The sequence below is a fragment of the Corvus kubaryi genome, unplaced genomic scaffold, assembly GCF_017639235.1.
Source record: "Corvus kubaryi isolate FWS band 111438036 unplaced genomic scaffold, C.kubaryi_AGA036_p1.0 66, whole genome shotgun sequence".
Classification (NCBI taxonomy): domain Eukaryota; kingdom Metazoa; phylum Chordata; class Aves; order Passeriformes; family Corvidae; genus Corvus; species Corvus kubaryi.
The window spans coordinates 3,400,898-3,420,098 of NW_024582054.1; the positions used below are offsets into that span (position 1 = coordinate 3,400,898).

A 19,201-nucleotide genomic window follows, 5' to 3' on the forward strand; every position below is an offset into this window, starting at 1 on the left:
CTCTTTGGTGCTGTGCTCCATCCATGCACCAATCTGGCTGCACATAAACTTATCCAAGAAGCAAGGTCTGGGTGCTACTGAGCTGGAGCCAACCCCGCTGCCAAGGGCCCAGGCAGAGCAGACACCCACACACTGCGCTTCCTGCTTGGTCACACGCTCTCTCATTCATCCAAGCTTATGAAACACACCAGAGAGGGAGATGCAGAAGATGGAAAGGACTTTTATGTGCTTTGATAGTACTGGTTTGCCCTGCTGGCTGCACTAATGTAGGTACACTCATATGTGGCAAAGAAGGCATTAGAAACAGGTGCCCAGTTACCTACCTGTCTGCCTTCTTTCTGATTGCAAGCTTCCAGTGTGATCTGAGAGCCAGTAGAGAAGGAGGTAATGGAAAGACACTTGTCCTGCTGTCTAATTAAAGGGTCACTGAATATCCACTCCTTTGGAATAAGAAAAGGAAAGGTTCCATTAGGATCCCAACAGTGATCAGATGAGGGAGAGAAAGCTTTTTCTATCAGATATTTAAAAACCCTCTATCTTTTGTTCTCTTCCTACCAAAAGCTCCCTGGGAAGACTACCACAGCAGTTGTCACCTGAACAGAAGTTTGTGCTCAGGCTGGGTGCATCATGACCATTTCAAAGCCTGCAGCTGGCTCCCCTCACTATCTGAGGTGTCTGATTAACCCTGGATCCCATGGAACTTTCTGCTCTGCAGCTTTACAAATTCAGGCCTACAAAGCAAGGAGGATCCTGAGCCCTGACACACATGATGTACAACTGCTTCTGCATTTTTTACATAGCAGACATGTTCTGTAACAGGTATCTGGGACCTATAGATTGTCAAGCAAAGCAAAATACGTGCAAGCATATTCATATATCACCAGCACGCAAAGGGGACAAGCCAATTCATTTTTTCCTTCCTCTGACTAGATGGATATCTGATCCAATCAACTATTATTACTATACTTTCCCCAAGGAAGAAATACAAAATGAAGTAAGCTTCAGGGATTTCAAGTGGTAATGACACAGAGCAATGAGTCAGGTTAAATGGCACACTGAATGCTGGCTGCAAACTAGTTCCCAACAGTTAACAGATGTGAATATGTATTTTCTGGCATAAAATATCCTACTGTGACCCTTAACTTTGTCAAGCTGCTTCCCTGCTGCTTTCAGTCACCAAAGCACTAAAGGAGAGTCTGAGTGCAGATCTTCAGCTTGTATATAAACCATCACAGCTCCACTGCAGTTAGGAGACCTGCACTGTATTACTGCCACTGGGGTCAGCTTTTCAAACTCTATTTGTGCTTTATACTGAAACACATCTGCAAAACAGCACAATTCAAGTCATCTGCAGCTACAGCTGAGCTGGCAGAGCAAGGAAGGTTTCTGATCCCGGAAAAATCTCTTACCCACATGCCAGGGTGCTACCCAAGCACAGCCCCAAAATGATTCTCAGTGAGTCTGTCACTCCCTGAGCATTTAAGCACTACCTCTTGTCTCTGAGTGATGAAAACCTTAACGTTCTATTCCTGACTGCTGAGTCTGTTGAGCCAACAGAGCTCTGAGAGATGGGCACAGCTTCCTTTTCTGCTTACCATTAAAATCATTACAGGGTGAAACTCTCCCTTCCTTCACCTCCATATAAACCCACCAAAGCCCAAGAGGCCTCTTCATTCAGGTTATAAAAAGGGTAGGAGCAGGAGCAAAGCACAAAAGCAAAGCCTGCCTTACCTGAGTGACCGGTGGATTGTTCACCGTCCCTTTACAGTTTCCCATGCCAGCCAACATATTCCCTGTGGTATCCTGTGCCTGAGACTCCAGACAGTTTCCTCCTTGTCTGATTATTCCTGGAATCAACTCTTTTTCAGGAATCCTTGAAGTAAAATGACAGCTACATTGTACTTCATACACAGACACGTCCACAGTACTTTCACATTTATAAGGGTGTAATTTGCCCCTGACTGAAATACAGGCCCCTATATTTTACAGAAAATGAACAATATCATGCTATTCACTGGAAATATCTGGAGGAGGCAAAAATGAAGTGAGAACTTGGTGAGAAGACTGGTACTCTTTTGTTTCAGAAGGCATATCAGGGTCTTTAGGGGTACCCCAAGCAGTTTAATATAGTGATTCTGAAATTCTGAAAGAGGCTGTTTCCAGTAAAAAGCCATATCCACACTTGATTTATTCTGCTTCTTCCTCCCGCTTTTTCAGTCTTCTCCCCAGCTAACATACTCATTGTCTCATTGGTCAGACTGCAGGAAGGACCTGTCAAGGCCAGACTACAGCTGGATGTTTTAGCCTCCACTCATGCTGGCCACAGACTGAGGAGTAAAGATGTGTTGTCTGTGTGTGCTGGTTTGCACATGCCAACAACACAGCTCTACCTCCCAGCTGAGCAAGGACACAACACTACTGTGTACTGACCCAGGGCAGGGCAAGCCACAGGGACAGCTGGTGCTGGCACTCATTGGAGCCTTCTCTGAACCACCCAAACATCTGCACTGAGGTTGTCCAGTTCTACTTGGCCCAACTACCTCCAGGCAGAGCATCCAACAGGCAGAGCATCCAACAGGCAGAGACCAAGTCAAAACTGGGAGGGGCGTAGTGCTCTGGCACTTGTCTACACTCTACACCTCTGAAAACAACACTGTTGCACATCTCCAAGGGACAGCTGTGTGGGGCAGAACAGAAGGCAGACCTTTTGCAGAGCTGTGGTAATACGAGCCAGGAAAACACAGGCGGTTTCTCACCAAAAAGAAGAACAGAGAAAACCTTTTCCAAGTGTAAGTCTCTCTTTTGCCCACTGCTGTCAAGGCTCATCTTCTCGGTGTGACTCACCTCCCAAATCTTTCAGAGATTTCTACAAGCAAAGAACTGACTCACTTGAGCTCGGGGTAGACATTCTCCAGATACCACTGGAAGGATTTACAGTTCAGCTTGCGTCGCAGCTCCATTCGGTCCGCAACACTGGAAACACAGGCAGTTTGTTGAGAGTAAGGCAGTGAACAAGAGGGAAGGGAACAACAAAGATTGGCCAGGAGGTTTGAGGGAGATTACGTGACTTTTTGCCATTACGCACTCTCCCGCGTAATTGTTGCTGGGTTTAGAGCACTAGCAGTGACCTGAGGTGAAGAGGAAGAGAGAGGCAAATGGCAGGAAATAGAAATGGAAGACAAAACACCTTCAGAGAGCTGTTCTTGCACTTCCTTTGGCTCAGAGCGATGGCAAGGCCCAGGCCCTACCTTGTTAAATAATACATTGAAATAAAACTGCTGTAAGATCAGGAAAGCGTTTCTGCCTCTGGGTGCCCCTGTAGAGGCATACCATGAAACCTGCACAACAATCAGCTGCTGAAAAGGCCTAGAAAGTGTTTGTGCTCAGGTACATACAGATGATTCATTTGTGTGTGCTAAAGCAAGTCTCTAGCTCATGGTGATACCTTAGGTTTTAACTTTAATATTTTTCAGATCCTGTACTGTTTAGTATGTAACTCTGAAACTTCACAGAGCCTGTTAGCTACTGTTTCCTCATTCTGGTTAGACATAACAAACCCTCTCTAGGTTTGCACTCCCAGGACACCTTGTTGTCCCAGGCCCTGAAATATGTGAACTAAAGCCTCTGAACGGGGGGCAAACTTCGGGTAATTACTTCATTGCCTGAAATTGTAATTGGAGAATTAACCCTGATATGCAAATGTACCAAACTTATAAAAGTGTGAAAAACTCGTGACCCAGGGTCCATCTTGGGTGTAGCCTCTTGACTGCCCAAGGTGTACCTTTGAGGGCCCTTCAATAAATACCTGCTTTTATGCTCTTAATCTTGTCTAGCCTCTGTTTTCAGGTAGCCACCTGATGTTTCAGGATGCCATCAAGGCATCAATGGCAGCAGCTCTAGGCTCAGGTTGGAGAACTCAGACCCGGAGAACTTAATTATTTGTTCTTAAGGAGTTTGGGGGAAGGGTGGGAGTATAAGGGGAGATTAACTCAACACGTCAGCAGCTGTCTGATGTGTCAGTCCTCCCATTGCTGATTTGTTTGGCTTTAGCTGGCTGAAGAAGAGGATTTCCCTCCAGCAGTCCTATTGAGCAGAGAAACCAGGAACTCTTGTCTTTAAGCTGCAACACTACATTTGTGTGTTGGGAAGGAATTTCAACTGTACCCATGTACATGTCCATCCTCAGCTCACAGAGGCCACTGTACATATAACATGAGGCCATATAGCTCAGTGGAATGTTCTTAGATTTTATATCCACATCAAAGTTGTGGGGAAGAAGTGTCCATTTTAGGCCCAATTGTCAGTGATGGTGGCAAAGGCATTTGCACCCTATAATCTAGATTTAATGCAGGTTCACAGAGCTGTTACTACAGGAAATTGCTTGAAATCAAAGCCTTATGCTCTGCTTCAGCTTTTATTCAGCCAACACTGCCAGTAAAGTCACTAGGAAGTCTGTGTGAAGAAGAACTGCAGATTTTGCCACTAAAACACGAGCAATATATCCACATACAATATGCAATAGTCTGGTTTCCTTCACAGGCAGCAGGGTTACTTGCTATTTGGTCTCAGCCCAGCTGCTGCAGTCAGCTCAAGGACTGATAAATTAGGTAGGCAAAGCTATTTTTATGAAGATATGTAATGCATCATGATAATAAAGCACAGTGTACAGCAAGAAAAGTGAGCTGGTTGTCATAAATAAGTAGGAGATGCTTCATTATCCTGTGCACACAGCTACACATTTGAGATACAACCACATCTGCCAAGACCTTACACTGATAAAACAATAGCCATTTGTTCACTGGCAGACAAAACCCACAGAAATACAGCACTCCTGGGATTTTTACATTTATTTGGGAGTCATAGGGGTTTGAGAGCACAGAGAGCAAGCTCTCCTTTCATCCCAGGTTTGGTGTCCTTCACTGATTTCTGGGTCACAGGGAACTGGTTAAGCTGGTAACAATGAGCCCCATGTGGACTGAAGACAGCTTTAGCAAAGGTGCTGTAAGAAGCACAATTCTGCAGATTGTGTTTCTAAATCTCACCATTGGCCATACTTTCTCCTGCCCTACAAACCAGGCAAACTACCTTCCATCCACCAGGAAAGAGGGGAGTGCACCAAGTGCAACGTGCCCCATGTGCCATCCAGCTTGGGTTGCCATCCATGCTTGCCCTGGGATTCTGCATCTGCACAGGGACTTCAGATCAAGCTCTAGTAACTTCACAGCTCACATTTCCAGAACAGCTGCATGCTGTGATAGAAAAAATATTCCTGTCTATCCACTTAAATGTCTTGTCTTCTAATTTCATTACAGATCCCTTTGGCCTCCTGCTAACAAATGGTTTATGCAGTGTTACTGGGGAAAAAATAAAGTGAATTAGAAGCAAACCTCATTAGTCAGACACTCCAGCTACCACCTCCCTGGAAAGCCAGCCATTCAGAGCACCTCTATTTCTCACGCTTAGCCCCAGAGAAGACCTAAGAACTATTTCTTGCTAGCAAGGGGTTTACCAGAGCCCTCCTCAAGGTCTGGGACAGCTTACCTTCCAAATGACTTGCCAATAGCAGATGGCCGGGCCTCATAGTAGTACTGCTTGTATTCATCCATCCACACCTCTGCTGTGCGCTTGGTGTTCCTGCATGGGGATGAGCAGATGCTGTGCTGAGGAGATGCTTTGTTGCAGAACCTGCCCTTCCAGCAAGCAGGCACTGGGTGGGCAGACCCAAGGCCTGTCTGCCAGGAGGGAGTGGGGGACAGTCCCAAACACAAAACAGAGTGGGCAGTATGGATGGATAGAGATTGAATGTGTTAAGTCTACAAAGCCTTGCAAGAACACTTCAGTTCAGAAGTTACAAATTTAACAGCCACAGTTTACCATGACTTTTTCACACATATTTCCTCTGCAGAGACACTGGGCTTGATTGTCGCCATCACATGCATTACAGTATGCCTTTTCCCAGATTAGAATAATGTCATGGGATAATTCAGCTTGGAAAGCACCTCTCTCTAACCTCTAATCTCCTGCCCAAAACAGACTAGCTTCAGATTAGGTCATGTTGTTCAGGGTCTTGACTGGTTGAGTTTTGAAATCTCCAACGATGGAGATTCCACCATCTCTCTGGGGCCCTGCAGCAGTGCTTAATCACTTTCATTGTCAAGCACTTTGTCTCATCTCTTTTCTCTTCCCATCTGTCCTGCAGTAGAAGTTGTCCTCAGGGCTCATCTCAGAGCATGTACAGCTCAGAGACACCAGAGATGTCCAAGGACTGCTGATACCCAGGCATATGTCACAGGGCAGCATCTGTGAATGTGTCTCTGGGTGTCTCCTGGCCGTACTGCTCCTCCCCCACCCCCGCCACCAGAGACTGAGGAGGAATAAGAAACACCAATACAAACACCAGAGAAGGGAACAGGTTTTGTTCACACAAAACAGCAACTCATCCTTCCCTTGAGAACAGATGCTCAGCCACAAGCTGTTCTCTGTCACCAGGTAAAAGCACAACAAAGAATTCAGACTTATTTAGACGTGCCCAACACAAAGGTGGCCCGGCTGCTGCCCGGAACTACCCAACACCTACTTGATGTAAGTCAGCGCATTGCCCTCAGGAAAGTCATAAGGATGGCGCTTCCTGAACACGTGTCCCACTCGACTGCAGGGAACGATCTCCAAGCTGCCACCACACATCCACACTCGGAAAGAGAGCTCTGGAAGAGATCCCAAGAGTCATACAGCTGCAACAGCTCCAAGAAGAGCAACTTCCTTGCCCCTCTGCTCTAGGCGTATTGCCTGCAACAGCAAAATCAGGGAAAGCAATGCCATGGTGATAGCGGAGACACTGTCCTCCCTTTGTTAAAATGAAGGCAACCATTGTGGCTCAGGGACTTCTAAGCCTTCTCCAGTCCTGCTCCTCTTTGGTCTCATTTCAGTGAGACACCTTTGCATTTGACCAGGTCCTCAAGGTTGGTCAGGATGTCAGGTCCTCAGGATGGCATTTGGCAACAGACTGAGACCACTCCCACACACACACACACACACACACACCCCCCCCCCCGTGTTTTGGACTTCTGTTACTCTCATCCCAGCACGTAGATGGAATTAAAAAGGAAGAATTTACTGTGTAAAGCAAATTATGTGAGGAAGACAGGGAGTTTAGAAGACAAGGGGAAAGAAGAGAACAAGATGAGGGCATAGGGAGTCAATGTCTAGATCTAGGTCCTCTCCCTCATACCTCTATGTTATCCACCCTACAATAGCTCCTTCTCCTCATTTTGGTTGGCTCTATTACTAATGAAAAAAAGAGGATGACTGTGTTACAGTTGCCTCTGCTGGGGGTACTGCTCAGAGCAGATACCAGTCTAATATAGCATGACTATGAAAATACAGACAGAATCCTGCTACTTGAAGAAATCCACCCTATCCTGAAGCTAGATTCAACATTTTGTTAAAGGATTAGAAGAGCATGGAGCTTTGATGTGCAGGCACTTATTTGCATCACAGAAGGTATGTGACCTTGCTCAAGCTTATGGGTCTGTCCTCACAAGTTTAATCACTGCCATACCGGAGGGGTTTCCCACTTCCAATTCATGTGGTGATGAGAAGAGAAGGAAAAAGGAAAATGAAAATTATCTGGGTGGTTTGGTAGTCCTTACCAAAAGGGCTTCAGATTGTACAGACTGATTACTTCAAAAACTTTACTCAGTTGGGATCTCCCTCCGGTAATGCCTGATTCATGTGGCTCTGATGCTTATAAATTAAAAAGAAATTATGTATCCAGATCTAATGGATGTGTGAAACCATGTATACACTCTAACATCTTCCCAACCTTCATCTTTCTCCACAGTTTTCCTCTCTGCATACTGAGCAGTAGTTCAAACAGTGAGTTGCAGGGTGGAGGGAGACGGTGTGTTTAATCTAGCTTCTAAGTAAAAACACCCCATTTGATTACACTATATTTTGTCTTATTTCTCACGAGCTCTTTTCTCTCATGACTCTTATCCAGAGCTAATTATTTTCAGATTCTTTCTAACAGGGAGCTCCAGATTTGAAGAGAGGAAGGGTTTTAGAAACAAACAAATAAAAAAAACCCCAAGATGTAAGTTTCTGTCTGCTGATGTGTCCAGCTGATATTTGCTCTCCTGGAATGAGCTTCTGACTCACTTTGGCCTACAACAAAAACAAAACTCTCAGTCTGGCATGCGTAACTTAAAAGTGATGTCCATTTCCCAAGAGAGGATTCCTCACACCATCTTAGAACCACTCTCTCATCTCATCTACAAATGATGACCTAATCCAAACAGTCCCTTTCCACTCAAAATTGTAATATTTAGTAAAAATAATGTTTCAGAACATTATCAATATTTTTCCTTGATCAGAGAACCCAGTTTCAATTAAGTATGGTAAACTTTTTTTTTAAGAGGGTAAATTAACCACTCTGAATTCTTCAAGGAAAATGAATACTTTTTGTTGTCAAATCCAGGTTGGTTTCTATCCTTCAGCTTTCAACAGCAACAGACTTGATGGTGGATGAGGGACAAGTGACAGGAGACACTGAATTTGAAGAAAAACTTCATAACAAGGCAAAACTGGCAAGCCCTGTACCTGTGGCTCAGTCGCACACGGCCTGGCCCAGCCACTGCCAGGCTTTACACGAGCTATTTCAAGGAGAATGAAGCAAATTCTGTGGAGCAATTCATGGTTTTCATCAGCTCTACCTGGAAGATTGGCTGTGAGCATGCAAATAATTTACTGCTACTTATGGTAAAGAGCTCTCTCTACTTAGTGTCATGCTACTGACATATGGACCAAACCACAACACTGGGCTCCCAGGTGGGCAGAAGCAGACAGACAAAAGCCCAAAGAAATATTCTCCATCTTTGGGATTTACAGCTTTTACACAGCTGCAGCTCAGAGGATGGCAGAATGGCCAAGTAGCTGGCTTTGCAGCTGGAGCAGGGCTAGTGACAGCAAAGAGCTGAGTTGGTGCTGCAGAGGAGTCTGAGGGACATAGGGGAGGGGATCTTTGTGCCTGAGCAAAGGCTTCCTGTTACTTCTGCCACAGTGCTTAGCTGATGCTACTAACACTGCTGACATTCCAATGCCAGTACCATTTAATTTCTCTTTTTAATATAACAAATACCATAAAGCTGAAGCAAGACCTGGGAAAACAGAGAACACTCGTTATAAGATATTTTGTTTTTAAAATGTGGTACCTCGAGAGTCTATTATCAGCCCAAAATATTATTTCCTGGTTTCAGAGAGCGTTTCAGAAAGAGGCAGCTCTCCCAGCTGTGTTCAGAGAAACAAGTTTCCTCTTCCTGATCATTTAATTCTTTCTAATAGATACTCCAGGTGCTAGGAAACAGCATACAAATTCTTCTTTAAAGGGTTTTATTTACAAATCTGTGACATTTACGGAAGCTGTAGAAACAGAATTTTTTTTTCTGGCAGTGTTAGCTACAGAGAAATCTACTTAAGTTGCCTACAAAAAGTAAGGCTTTTATCTCTTCAGCTCCACCTGCACCATTTCTAAATGAATGTCCTGAATACTTGAGGTCTCTGTGAACCTCTCTTTAACACTCTTCTTGCTTTTGTCATTAATACCTGGTGACATTGCAGCATCCCTTCACACATGGCAGAGAGAGATGCCTGGAATATCTGTGCCACCATTAAGTGCAAGGAGATGGGTTTAAGCACCATGCCCCATAACAGCACATGAGTGGACAGACTACACTGGGCCTCTGAATTCCTCAGATGTTTGTGATGCCCTAGCCTGCTTCCAAATGTTTGCTTTCTCAATCTATTTGTAACCAACTTCCATTTACGAAGAGGCTGGGTTTATTAGGACAGTATCTCTCTTACCTGTCAAGCTGGGAAAGCAATTCAGACTTAATTGCAAGACAAACAGGTACAAGAGGAGGCTGTAGGAGTGGCTGCCCACTTCAGAGCTGGGGCACCACAGACTGTCATGTGAAGAACTGGAGGAATATTCTTCATAAACAAGCAACAATTTAAATATCAGGAGGTTCCTCTTTCTTTCTTGTACTGTGGAAGCTCCTGCATATAGCACATATGCCTGTAGGAGAGTGTAGCCCTGATCACACAAAGTCTCCATTTACTTCATGCTGACAGCAATACAGCTCTGACCACCTTGGGGATTACCTGAACATGTCCCTAACTTTACACTGACATGAACATCAGATTTCTCACAAAAAGAGTTCTGGTAAGCGATGAAGACTGGGAAGTGCTTCTGCATTAGTGTGCCATTCCCTTGAAGCATCCTAAACTTACCAAAATTTTCTCCTCCCCAGATGTCCATTTGAGTATCATATTTTCCCAGGTGATTAAACCAGGACTTGTCAATCACAAAGATGCCTCCTGCTATGACAGGGGTTCTGGAAGAGAAAACAGAAATCCAGGCAAAATAACCACATATATATGTAGCACCACAAACCTAATTTTAAAGGGCAGGCAATTTGTCCAGGCCTCACAAATCATACCTCACTTAAAAGAGAAAAATAGTAGCGCTGGAATGTGAGCCTGCAGCAGGTTTCTGAGATGCCCCTCACTAGATCATCCTCATGCCTTTGTTAGAGGGTCTTACAAGCACTACAAGAGTAATGCTGTGTCTTTTGCATTGACACAAATATGCACAGTGTGAAGGAATGACGGACACTGTTTGATGACTGTGTTCACCAATTAGACATGGTGTGACAGGCTGCTGCATGTAATGCTCTGCTGTCAGCAAGCTGGTTGCTTCTGGAGTGCAAAACAGAGGCTCACAAATTACACAGAGGAATTAAATGATACTTTCACATTACAAACAGGGAGCCGTCTGCCTATACAGACAAGCATGGTGACTTTTCCTAGCAGGATTTGTTACATTCTACATGTCTCAGAGCCATGTACCCTGCAGTGAGGCTGGCAACACCTGCACCAGCCAAGAGAATTTCTTTTGTCTGTGGACAAAATAGGTGAGAGTAATTCTATGCCCATGTTACTAGGTAAGATTCAGTTCTCTGATCTGCTTTACACATGCTGGATGACTGTTTATCTGCTTAATTCCTTAAGTTTTCATCTGAAAGATGGAGGTGATTAAAAAACCCCAAAGCGATTTCTGAGGCATGCAGAGTGTTGAGTTAGGAAGAACACAACAGCAAACAGAGAGAAGCAGAGGTGGCTTGCAGAGGTGGTGTGCATGATAGTACATAATCGCTATTCTCACAATATTCAGAGAGCAGTACTCTCACACTTAGGGTATAGGCTTCAATCTACTCAGGAAATGACATGAAGAGTTCGTCATAATCAAGTGAATGCTGTGGCATTTTGTCCTCAGCAAGGCAGTCCCTGTACCCTCCTTGCCACACTGGTGAAGGCCTAGTAAAGGCATTTGGAGGGCTGTACCCTGTCCATCAGAGTGTACCTTATAGACTGAGTTGGGTCTGTTCTGGACATCTTCTGCTCTATAGGAATCTGTTCCCACTTAAAGTGAAGGCTCCAGTCAAACCCTGAAAAGAAAAGACATGCCAAATTGGTTTTCTTATTGTAAAAACAGTACTACTAGCTTCAGTGATAGTCTCCACCTTTATATCACAGGCTATCCCTCTGTTCCTTCCCCAACCTCCCTCACAGTCTACCCAAAATGGCAATAGTCTATCCTAATGCAGACCTCACCAGCTTCTGTCTTGGCACTACCATTCTTAGCATTACAGTTCTCTCCTCAATTTCACTCCACACCTTCAGGAGAGTGTTGTCAGTCTGAGATGTAATAGTAATCCGGCCAGTTCGTCTTACCAAAGGCAAACCCTGTCTGCCAAAGTTGAGGCTTTAATAAAGGACTTTGTGGGATGTGATATATTCTGGGAACAAAGGCCTGCAGATCATTGGAACTACCATGTCTTTGAAGACTTATAGATGGTCTGTGGTGGACAGCAGAGCATAGTGCAGTCACTAAATTTATACCATTGTTACGGGTAGCCAAAGAACAGGTAGCCTTTGGCTGGCAAGCAGTGCAGCAGTGAGCCCCAGCCATAAAAGATGTAGAAGGGCACCAGGAAGTGGGGTGAACACAGGAACAGCTGCAGGGGGTTCAGCTGAGAGGAGAGAGGTGTAAATGCTTTTCAGAAGATGCCACGAGATAGCCTGGCAATCAAAGCAGCAACTGGAGTGCCAGTCAGACTCCAGTGTACATGTCACATAGTGAGGACATGGTGAGATAGTTAATCAACTAAATCCTGAAACTGCTTAATGTTATGATAGTGATTCAAGTTCAAGAGGAAAATAGTAGTTGAGTTTTGTTCTAACTCTTCAAAAGATCTGACTTTGCAAGTTTCAGAGAAAAAGGGACAGATAATCTGTCAGGAAAGATCATCACACTCTTTTCTCGGAAAGCTGGAGAGAATACAACTTAGTTTTCATGCACCATCCCTCAGGTCTAACTTACATAAGCCATTCATTATACCCACCTCCCCTCAAATCTGCTGATGCTGCCAAGTAAGCAAAATTATCCAGGCTGATAACATCAATGATTGGACTCACCACTCGGGTATAATCCTGAGGGAGAGAAAGGGGGAAAAAATAGGAGTCAGGCTTTTCTTGAATGTCTGGCAAAGCTGCCAGAGATCAGGAAACACAAAGTTGTACATGTAAATCTTTGTCTGGTTTCTCCAATATGGTTCTGGTATGTGCAAGGGATCTATGGCCACTACATCCAAACATGGAGGTGGTGGGTACTAGCCAGCTGCACTCCATGGATGTGGGGAATGGAGTTGGACTCCAACACCTAGGAATGCTGCTAAGGAACAGCTCTTTATTTCCTGCCCAAGTCACAGGGCATGAATCACTGTCCCAAGAGTTAATTGCTTGCTTTTGATATCTATTGACAGCACACTTTCTGCTCAACCATCCTTGAATTAACTCATTACCATCAGCCCAGAAATTATCAAACCCCTAATAAAGCATCTTCCTAAGAAGTACTATGAATCAAGACCCCACATTTAAGATTCATAGTGCAAACATCATATCTTTATATGTGTATATGACACATTGTATACGTTATAATATCAAGATATTGTGAGTACCTTATTGCCATTAAGGCATATAGATAGTTACAGTTTTCCTTTGCAATCCTTAAATTAAGTAGAAGTTGAACAATTTTTCAACATCATGAGACAGGGCATTAAAGACAGTGTTGTGACAGCTGACATCTAAGATGAAGCTGAGCTGGTAATACCAGAAACAGCACCTTGTTATTGGACAGCTGCCAGCGTCTGTGCCTTTCCTATCAAACCTTCATTTTGTGCCTTGCAATAGTTCCTGATGACGTACCACACTTGGCTAGGATGGGACATCCTTGCTAAGAGTTAACATTCATGTTTTTTCCCATCTGAGCTGTGACGGTTACCCAATGAGAGTGTGTCTGCCCAGCTTGAGAGCCAAGCACCCACCTGGCAGCCTGGTGTGCCAGCCACTACTCCAACCAGTCAGTGCCAGGACTGGCTAGGGCAAGACTGAAATCTGAAATAGGATGCACATCAGAAATGTAGGAAGTAGGTCAGAAATAGGTTGACTTGAAATCTTCTCACTAAAAAACTGGTACCCAGTACCCAGGCTTTTGCAATTTAGATCCTTCCCTAAAGAAATGAGTGAGGTTCTTTCTGCTTAGGGAACCCTATGCTGGCACTGCAGCTTGGCTTAAAGACCAGTAAGTAAAGTAAATATCTATGGGCTTCTGAGACAGAGAATTTATTGGACAGGAATAAAATGCAGAAGCTTTTAATTCACCAATTCTGAAGTTTCACCTTCTTCCGCTCCTTCACATTAAGCTAATCAGACATGCTTACAAAGCATCATGAAAGCCTCCACCCCTTCTCCTGAGGTCCATTACTTCATGGGATCCTCCTTTCAGAGGGAAACAATCACAGCCACTTGCAAGCATGGCTTCTCCCATCGTCTCTCCCCTGCCTTTTCTTACAGCAGAGCTGTATGGTCTCCCCCTCCAGCTCTACAGCGCAGTCAGGGTGACAGCTGCTAATATTTCTGCCTCATTTTCACTCTTCATGCCTTACATCAATCTTTTGCCAAGTGAACCATCAAAGGGACATCCCTGCACTCACAGGTAGCTTCTCTGTGTTAGGAAGCTGCCTGCATGCAGGTGATGTATGTTGGTAGCTCAGTGGGAGCATTAATGGAAGGAAAATTTTGGCACTGACAAGGCAGAGGGGAGGGTCCAGCAGCAAGGGAGATGGAAACCATGGAAAAGTTGCACAATGTATGCTGCCCAAGGGGCTGTCCTATGTACAGGTGAACAGCACTAGGAAGCACAATGCCTGCAGGAGAAAAGAGGTACAAATTGGTGGTTCCAGCATTCAGCATTGCATCCCATCACTCTGCACCTCCTGCCTTGTCACACTGGCAGAACACAGAATCCCATCAGGGATCTCCTGCCCATCTAACTCAGGCTGTACCTTCCTCTGTAACAGCCTGCCTGAAGAGTACCTTGGCAGGCTTTGTTCTCACCAGTACTGCTGATGGCATGTGAGGGCAGAGGATCCACCAGCACAGACAGGCCAGCTCCATCCATCCCAGAGAGGGACATGGTGCTCACCTCTTTCACTCTCTGAAGCATTGGCTGCAGCCACTCGTTGTTGACTTCACAGTGACTGTCCAAGAAGGTGAGGATGTCAGCAGTTGCCATTTCAGCTCCTCGCACCCGAGAGCGAATCAGCCCTACAAGGAGAAAAGGACAGCAAAGGAGCCGGAGGGTTAGGAAGGGAAACAGTGGAGCCTCCTTCAGAAAAAATTCTTTGTGTGGCCATTAGAGGGGAAGAGCAGGTGATTCTCCTATATCACATGGTCGGGGTCCTTCCCCCCTGCCATGTAGCCCTGGCAGAGGGGCCCTGGGACAGACACGGGATTTCCCTGCCCCTGCTCAGCCTCGTTCCCCATCGGTTGGTTTGTGTTCCCCTGTGTGGGCAGGGACCCTCGGGTCCCGTGATTGAGCAGTTCCTCGGCAGAGCCCCGGCCCTGCGGCTGGGGAAATAAACACCTCTGAAACATCTAGCAAGAATAGGTCCATATATATTTCTTTTCCACAGGACTCCTTGTTTGATACGCGTGTTACAGAATCCCCACTGTAGCATCACATCTCCATCAGAAGCAGAGAGCAGCTTTGGCAGGGCATACCCTGGGGACAGTCAGATGAACCCTCCCACCACACAATGAATGACCTCTCCTGTCACTTCTGTCCATGACACAGAACTTTCACCTGGCTCCTTGTTCTTCCCTTCCAGTCCTTCTCACAGATACCTCGCTGCTGCCTGCTTGCTCTCTCTCCCACTGAGCACCCTGCTGCCTCTGTCACCAATTCCCCATGGCCAAATCCTACTCTCTGCTTTTTGCCTTCTTTACTGGGTGATCTGCTTTATTCCCATTTGTCCTTTCTTCTGCCCTGCAGAGATATCACCCTGGTTCTCAGATGACTCCTTACTTTCTTACAGACCATCCCACTATGTGGATGGAGGAGAGAACTGTGAACTGAACAGTGATTCCTGTCTCTCCTTCTACATCCTCGTTCCAAACCTGCTGTGCACTGACAGCTTTAGAAATAAGCCAGCACATGTGAGTCAAACTAAAGAGCAGCTGGGAAAGTCAGTGTCATTTATGTATGTAGGAGATATATGAGAAAAAACTTTCCTTAATTGTACCTCTTTATGACAGATATATGATTGTTTTTCCTTCTCCCACGTCTCCTACATGGCTTGTTATCTTGCACTTGAAAGTGCCAGAGTTAGTTTGAGTTTAAAAGAACAAGACTTACATCTGCATCTTTATTTATAAAAATCTTAAAATGTGGTCTTTGTTCCAGCCAGGGCCTCTGGACACCACTCCTCATTACTTAAGTACTAAATGAGACTGCTGAAGCCTGAGAGTTGATAAGCTGTGTTCTTCCTCCATAGAGCTTCCAAATGCTTATACTGAAAAAACAAACTGTAACTATAAAAAACAATGTGTAAGCATCTGGCAGGCAACCAGGGTCATGTAGAAAAATAGGCAAAGTCTTTGTACTTAGAAAACTTTCCACACTCACCTTCTCGACGGGTGTTTCGTAGACACTTGACCTTTGGGATCTTGGTAAGGAGCTGGCAGTCCTCAGCTTGGGGAAGGAAAAAAGACATTTGGCACACATGCATGAATTATTTGGCTTCAACAGAGAGCCCCAAATAACTGTCCTCCTGCTTCTCCATGGGAGGGGAAATTCTGCTTTCATTTAACATCACATTAATCAGCCTGATGGCCTTAATCCTGTTGTCTATAGAGTACACAGAAGAGCACTGCCTGGTTGCTGTCCTCCTCAGGCAGCTGAGCCCATGTTTCCCAATCCTCTGAGCAGCCAGGCCTCCATCTCCCCTGCTCAGCATTTCACAAGAACAATGGGGCATGTGCTGGCAGCGTGGCTCTGGGCACTAATGAAATGGAGGGAACACAGGCAACCAAGAGTGCAAATCACCAAAGTGCCAAGGAAAAGGGAGTTCTGTAACATAAAGTGATCTTATCCACTCTCTTTGCCTTCAGTGGCTCATCTGGGCATTTCCTGCCATTTGTTCTCAGGGCAGTTTCCGCTTGATTTTATTTAATAAAGGCCACTAGGATGTGACCCGCTTCCTTGGAGACACCATCACATTGACACATGGATGCCTGACCAACAGCTTTGCTGGCAGCTTGCCAGAAACTCCTGGCATCCCTCATTTACATTACCTTGGGAAGATGAGGGAGAGGAACAGTTACCTGCTCCAGCCAGGTACCAATGAGCACTGAGTCTTTAGTTCTGTGTCATCCTCTCTCTACTCCTGCCCTAGCAGAGGTCATAGCAATAGCAATTTCTAACTTGGTCTTTTTTCTTGCTCCGTCAAATTCACTCCAGTTTCCATTCTTATCCCATATTCCTTTTCATGTCTCATGTCCCCTCTTTCCTGCTGTCATCTTCCCACAGACTGAGCACTCTGGGGAGAAAGCAAAAGCCCTTAGCCACAGTGCACCTCTTAGCACGTTCCTGTAAAGCATTTCCATTCTCAAGGATATGTGCAATCTGAAATACTGCTCTTACGTCATCACTTTGGCAGATGCTGCATCATCCAAGGGAAGTGGCAGATGCTCTGAATTACAGAGCATCAAGATTTTGCTGGAACTCTGCTAAAAGGGAAGGCAATGCTCTTATCTTGGCCAAGTCCCAGCTTCAGGTATGAGAATCCTTATTAAGTCATTCACTCTGCAGGAGTGGAGTACCTCACTCTGCCTGTAGCTACTTGCCAGAGATGACAGACTCTCGGTATATTTGGAGAAACTGAGGCAGGTATTAAAGCAAAGTGTCAGACCTCAAACGTGTGCTGAAGTGCCCCCATGAAAGTGTCTCAGGGAAGTGGCTATATCCACAAATATCCAGCTGCCAGTGAAAAAATAAGAGCTGTGATACGATAGAACCTTTAAAAAATGTTTCTATTTACTGAGGAGCCTAAATGGGAGTCTCTGGTTGAACCCTGTGCAGAACAGGTACCAGAAATCCATCACTGTTGGTCTGGAAAACTTTGCCCATTGAGAACTGAATTTTTAGAATGTGTTGTTGGCAGTGCTCAGAACACTGAACTTAAACAGCTGAGCACGGCTCAGTACTTATTAAAATCACACTGGAAGGCCCTCAGAAACTTAAGTCCCTTATCTCAGCACCCACCTTTAAAAACGTTTTTTGGTGGCCAAAGCTACATAAGTATTTAGCTGCAAAATCAAAATAGCATTGCTTCCTTACCTCAGCAGGCCAAGGTGGGCATTCGCAGCTATCTGTAAAGTGTTCTGAAGGAGTAATTATCAATTATTATAAAAGGTACATAACTAGATTGTCCTTGAATCTAGAACACATCATGGGAGAAGCAAGAAGTCTTCTATCCCCACCACCTCACAACTACTACACAACAGCCAGGAGCAAGAGCAACTGTTCAGATGGAAAGACTCCAGAGCCTCCAGTCTGCAGGTCTGGTGGAACTCATGCAGTAGACACTCCATCCCTGTGCCAAGCTGCAGAAGAAGGTATGGTGCTGTCCAAAGCAGTAACGCTTCCACAGCTTCCCACAGGGACACCTGGGATCCCAGGCACAGGGAGGCAGACAGCCAGTCTCACCTTGGCCTGGCTGCAGGACCCCAGGTAGAAATTTTCTGCAGGCTCCACTGCATCCTCTTCTTGTCTCCTGGTCTGTAATTACCTGCTCATGTACACCATTGCTACATATATATCTGTGCTAAACTGCTCACCAAATGGTGCATAACGAAACTTGACAGAGATCTCTGGCAACCTAGCAAAAACTGCCACGCTGACAGAAAAGGAAGACCCAATGGAAAGAAAAAAAGAAGAAGCTCTGGCCTCTGCCATGCATGGACATTAAACATAGAAGGACTTACTTTTTTTTCTTTTTCTCCTGCATACAGACAAGAGGGAATCTGTGAGGGAGGGAGACTCAAGAGAGCAAACAAAAAGTGGGAAAACAGGTGGGAAGAAGTAAGTGTAAAGGAAATAGGTCCAAACTTACGATCTGAGCTGAAGTCATCTACCAAAATGATCTCCTGGATGAGACTGGGAGGGGTACGGTTCAGAACACTGCAGGGACCCAGGAAAGAAAAAGACACTTTGTGAGCTGCCATAATAACAACAATGTTAGGACTGATAGAAATCTGCTGTGCTATGCATTACAGCAGGAATACCAAACTCCAGTGAAGTGGAAGTGGTGACCTTGCCCTTGTAACAGTGTTCATTGGCAGGAGCCAAACTGCAAGTGAGACTATCCCAGAGAGCTGTGACATCTCAGCTAGACCTTACAAGGACCCACAGCCAGGAGCTGACTGTGAGACTTGCCTGGGGCAGCTAGCAAAGGATGCTGCAGCATGCTCTCTGCCTCTAAACAGAGGCAAAATGGAGAGTACCACCTGCCCCAAGGCAGCCCAATGGCCATTCCCATCTGCCAGGCTCTAGGCAAAACTCATCACTGCTGGAGAGCAGAAAGTGCTGCCACTTTCCCCACCAAGAAGCTCTATCTCAATGCAACAGGTGAGACTTGCTCAGACTTCCTCACCAATTCACTTCTTTGGAAGGAAGTATTGCCAATATTCAGGATTTGGAATTTTTTCCCCCCTCTTTTGCTGTTACCTGTCTGTCTTTCAA

The 19,201-nt window shown here is 45.3% G+C and overlaps 1 protein-coding gene across 1 annotated transcript in view; it reads right to left on the bottom strand.

Moving 5' to 3' along the window:
• The window catches only part of GALNT16 (polypeptide N-acetylgalactosaminyltransferase 16), a 75,035-nt gene that overhangs the window by 9,931 nt on the left and 45,903 nt on the right, over nucleotides 1-19,201 (bottom strand). The window contains exons 4-14 of the mRNA XM_042047376.1: nucleotides 18,573-18,640; nucleotides 16,085-16,150; nucleotides 14,603-14,724; nucleotides 12,462-12,549; nucleotides 11,420-11,504; nucleotides 10,288-10,391; nucleotides 6,578-6,704; nucleotides 5,542-5,634; nucleotides 2,890-2,973; nucleotides 1,732-1,873; nucleotides 324-440 (exon numbers count right to left, since the gene is read on the bottom strand). Of these exons, the coding sequence (XP_041903310.1) occupies nucleotides 324-440; nucleotides 1,732-1,873; nucleotides 2,890-2,973; nucleotides 5,542-5,634; nucleotides 6,578-6,704; nucleotides 10,288-10,391; nucleotides 11,420-11,504; nucleotides 12,462-12,549; nucleotides 14,603-14,724; nucleotides 16,085-16,150; nucleotides 18,573-18,640 (1,096 nt within the window). The remainder of the gene's footprint in view (nucleotides 1-323; nucleotides 441-1,731; nucleotides 1,874-2,889; nucleotides 2,974-5,541; nucleotides 5,635-6,577; nucleotides 6,705-10,287; nucleotides 10,392-11,419; nucleotides 11,505-12,461; nucleotides 12,550-14,602; nucleotides 14,725-16,084; nucleotides 16,151-18,572; nucleotides 18,641-19,201) is intronic.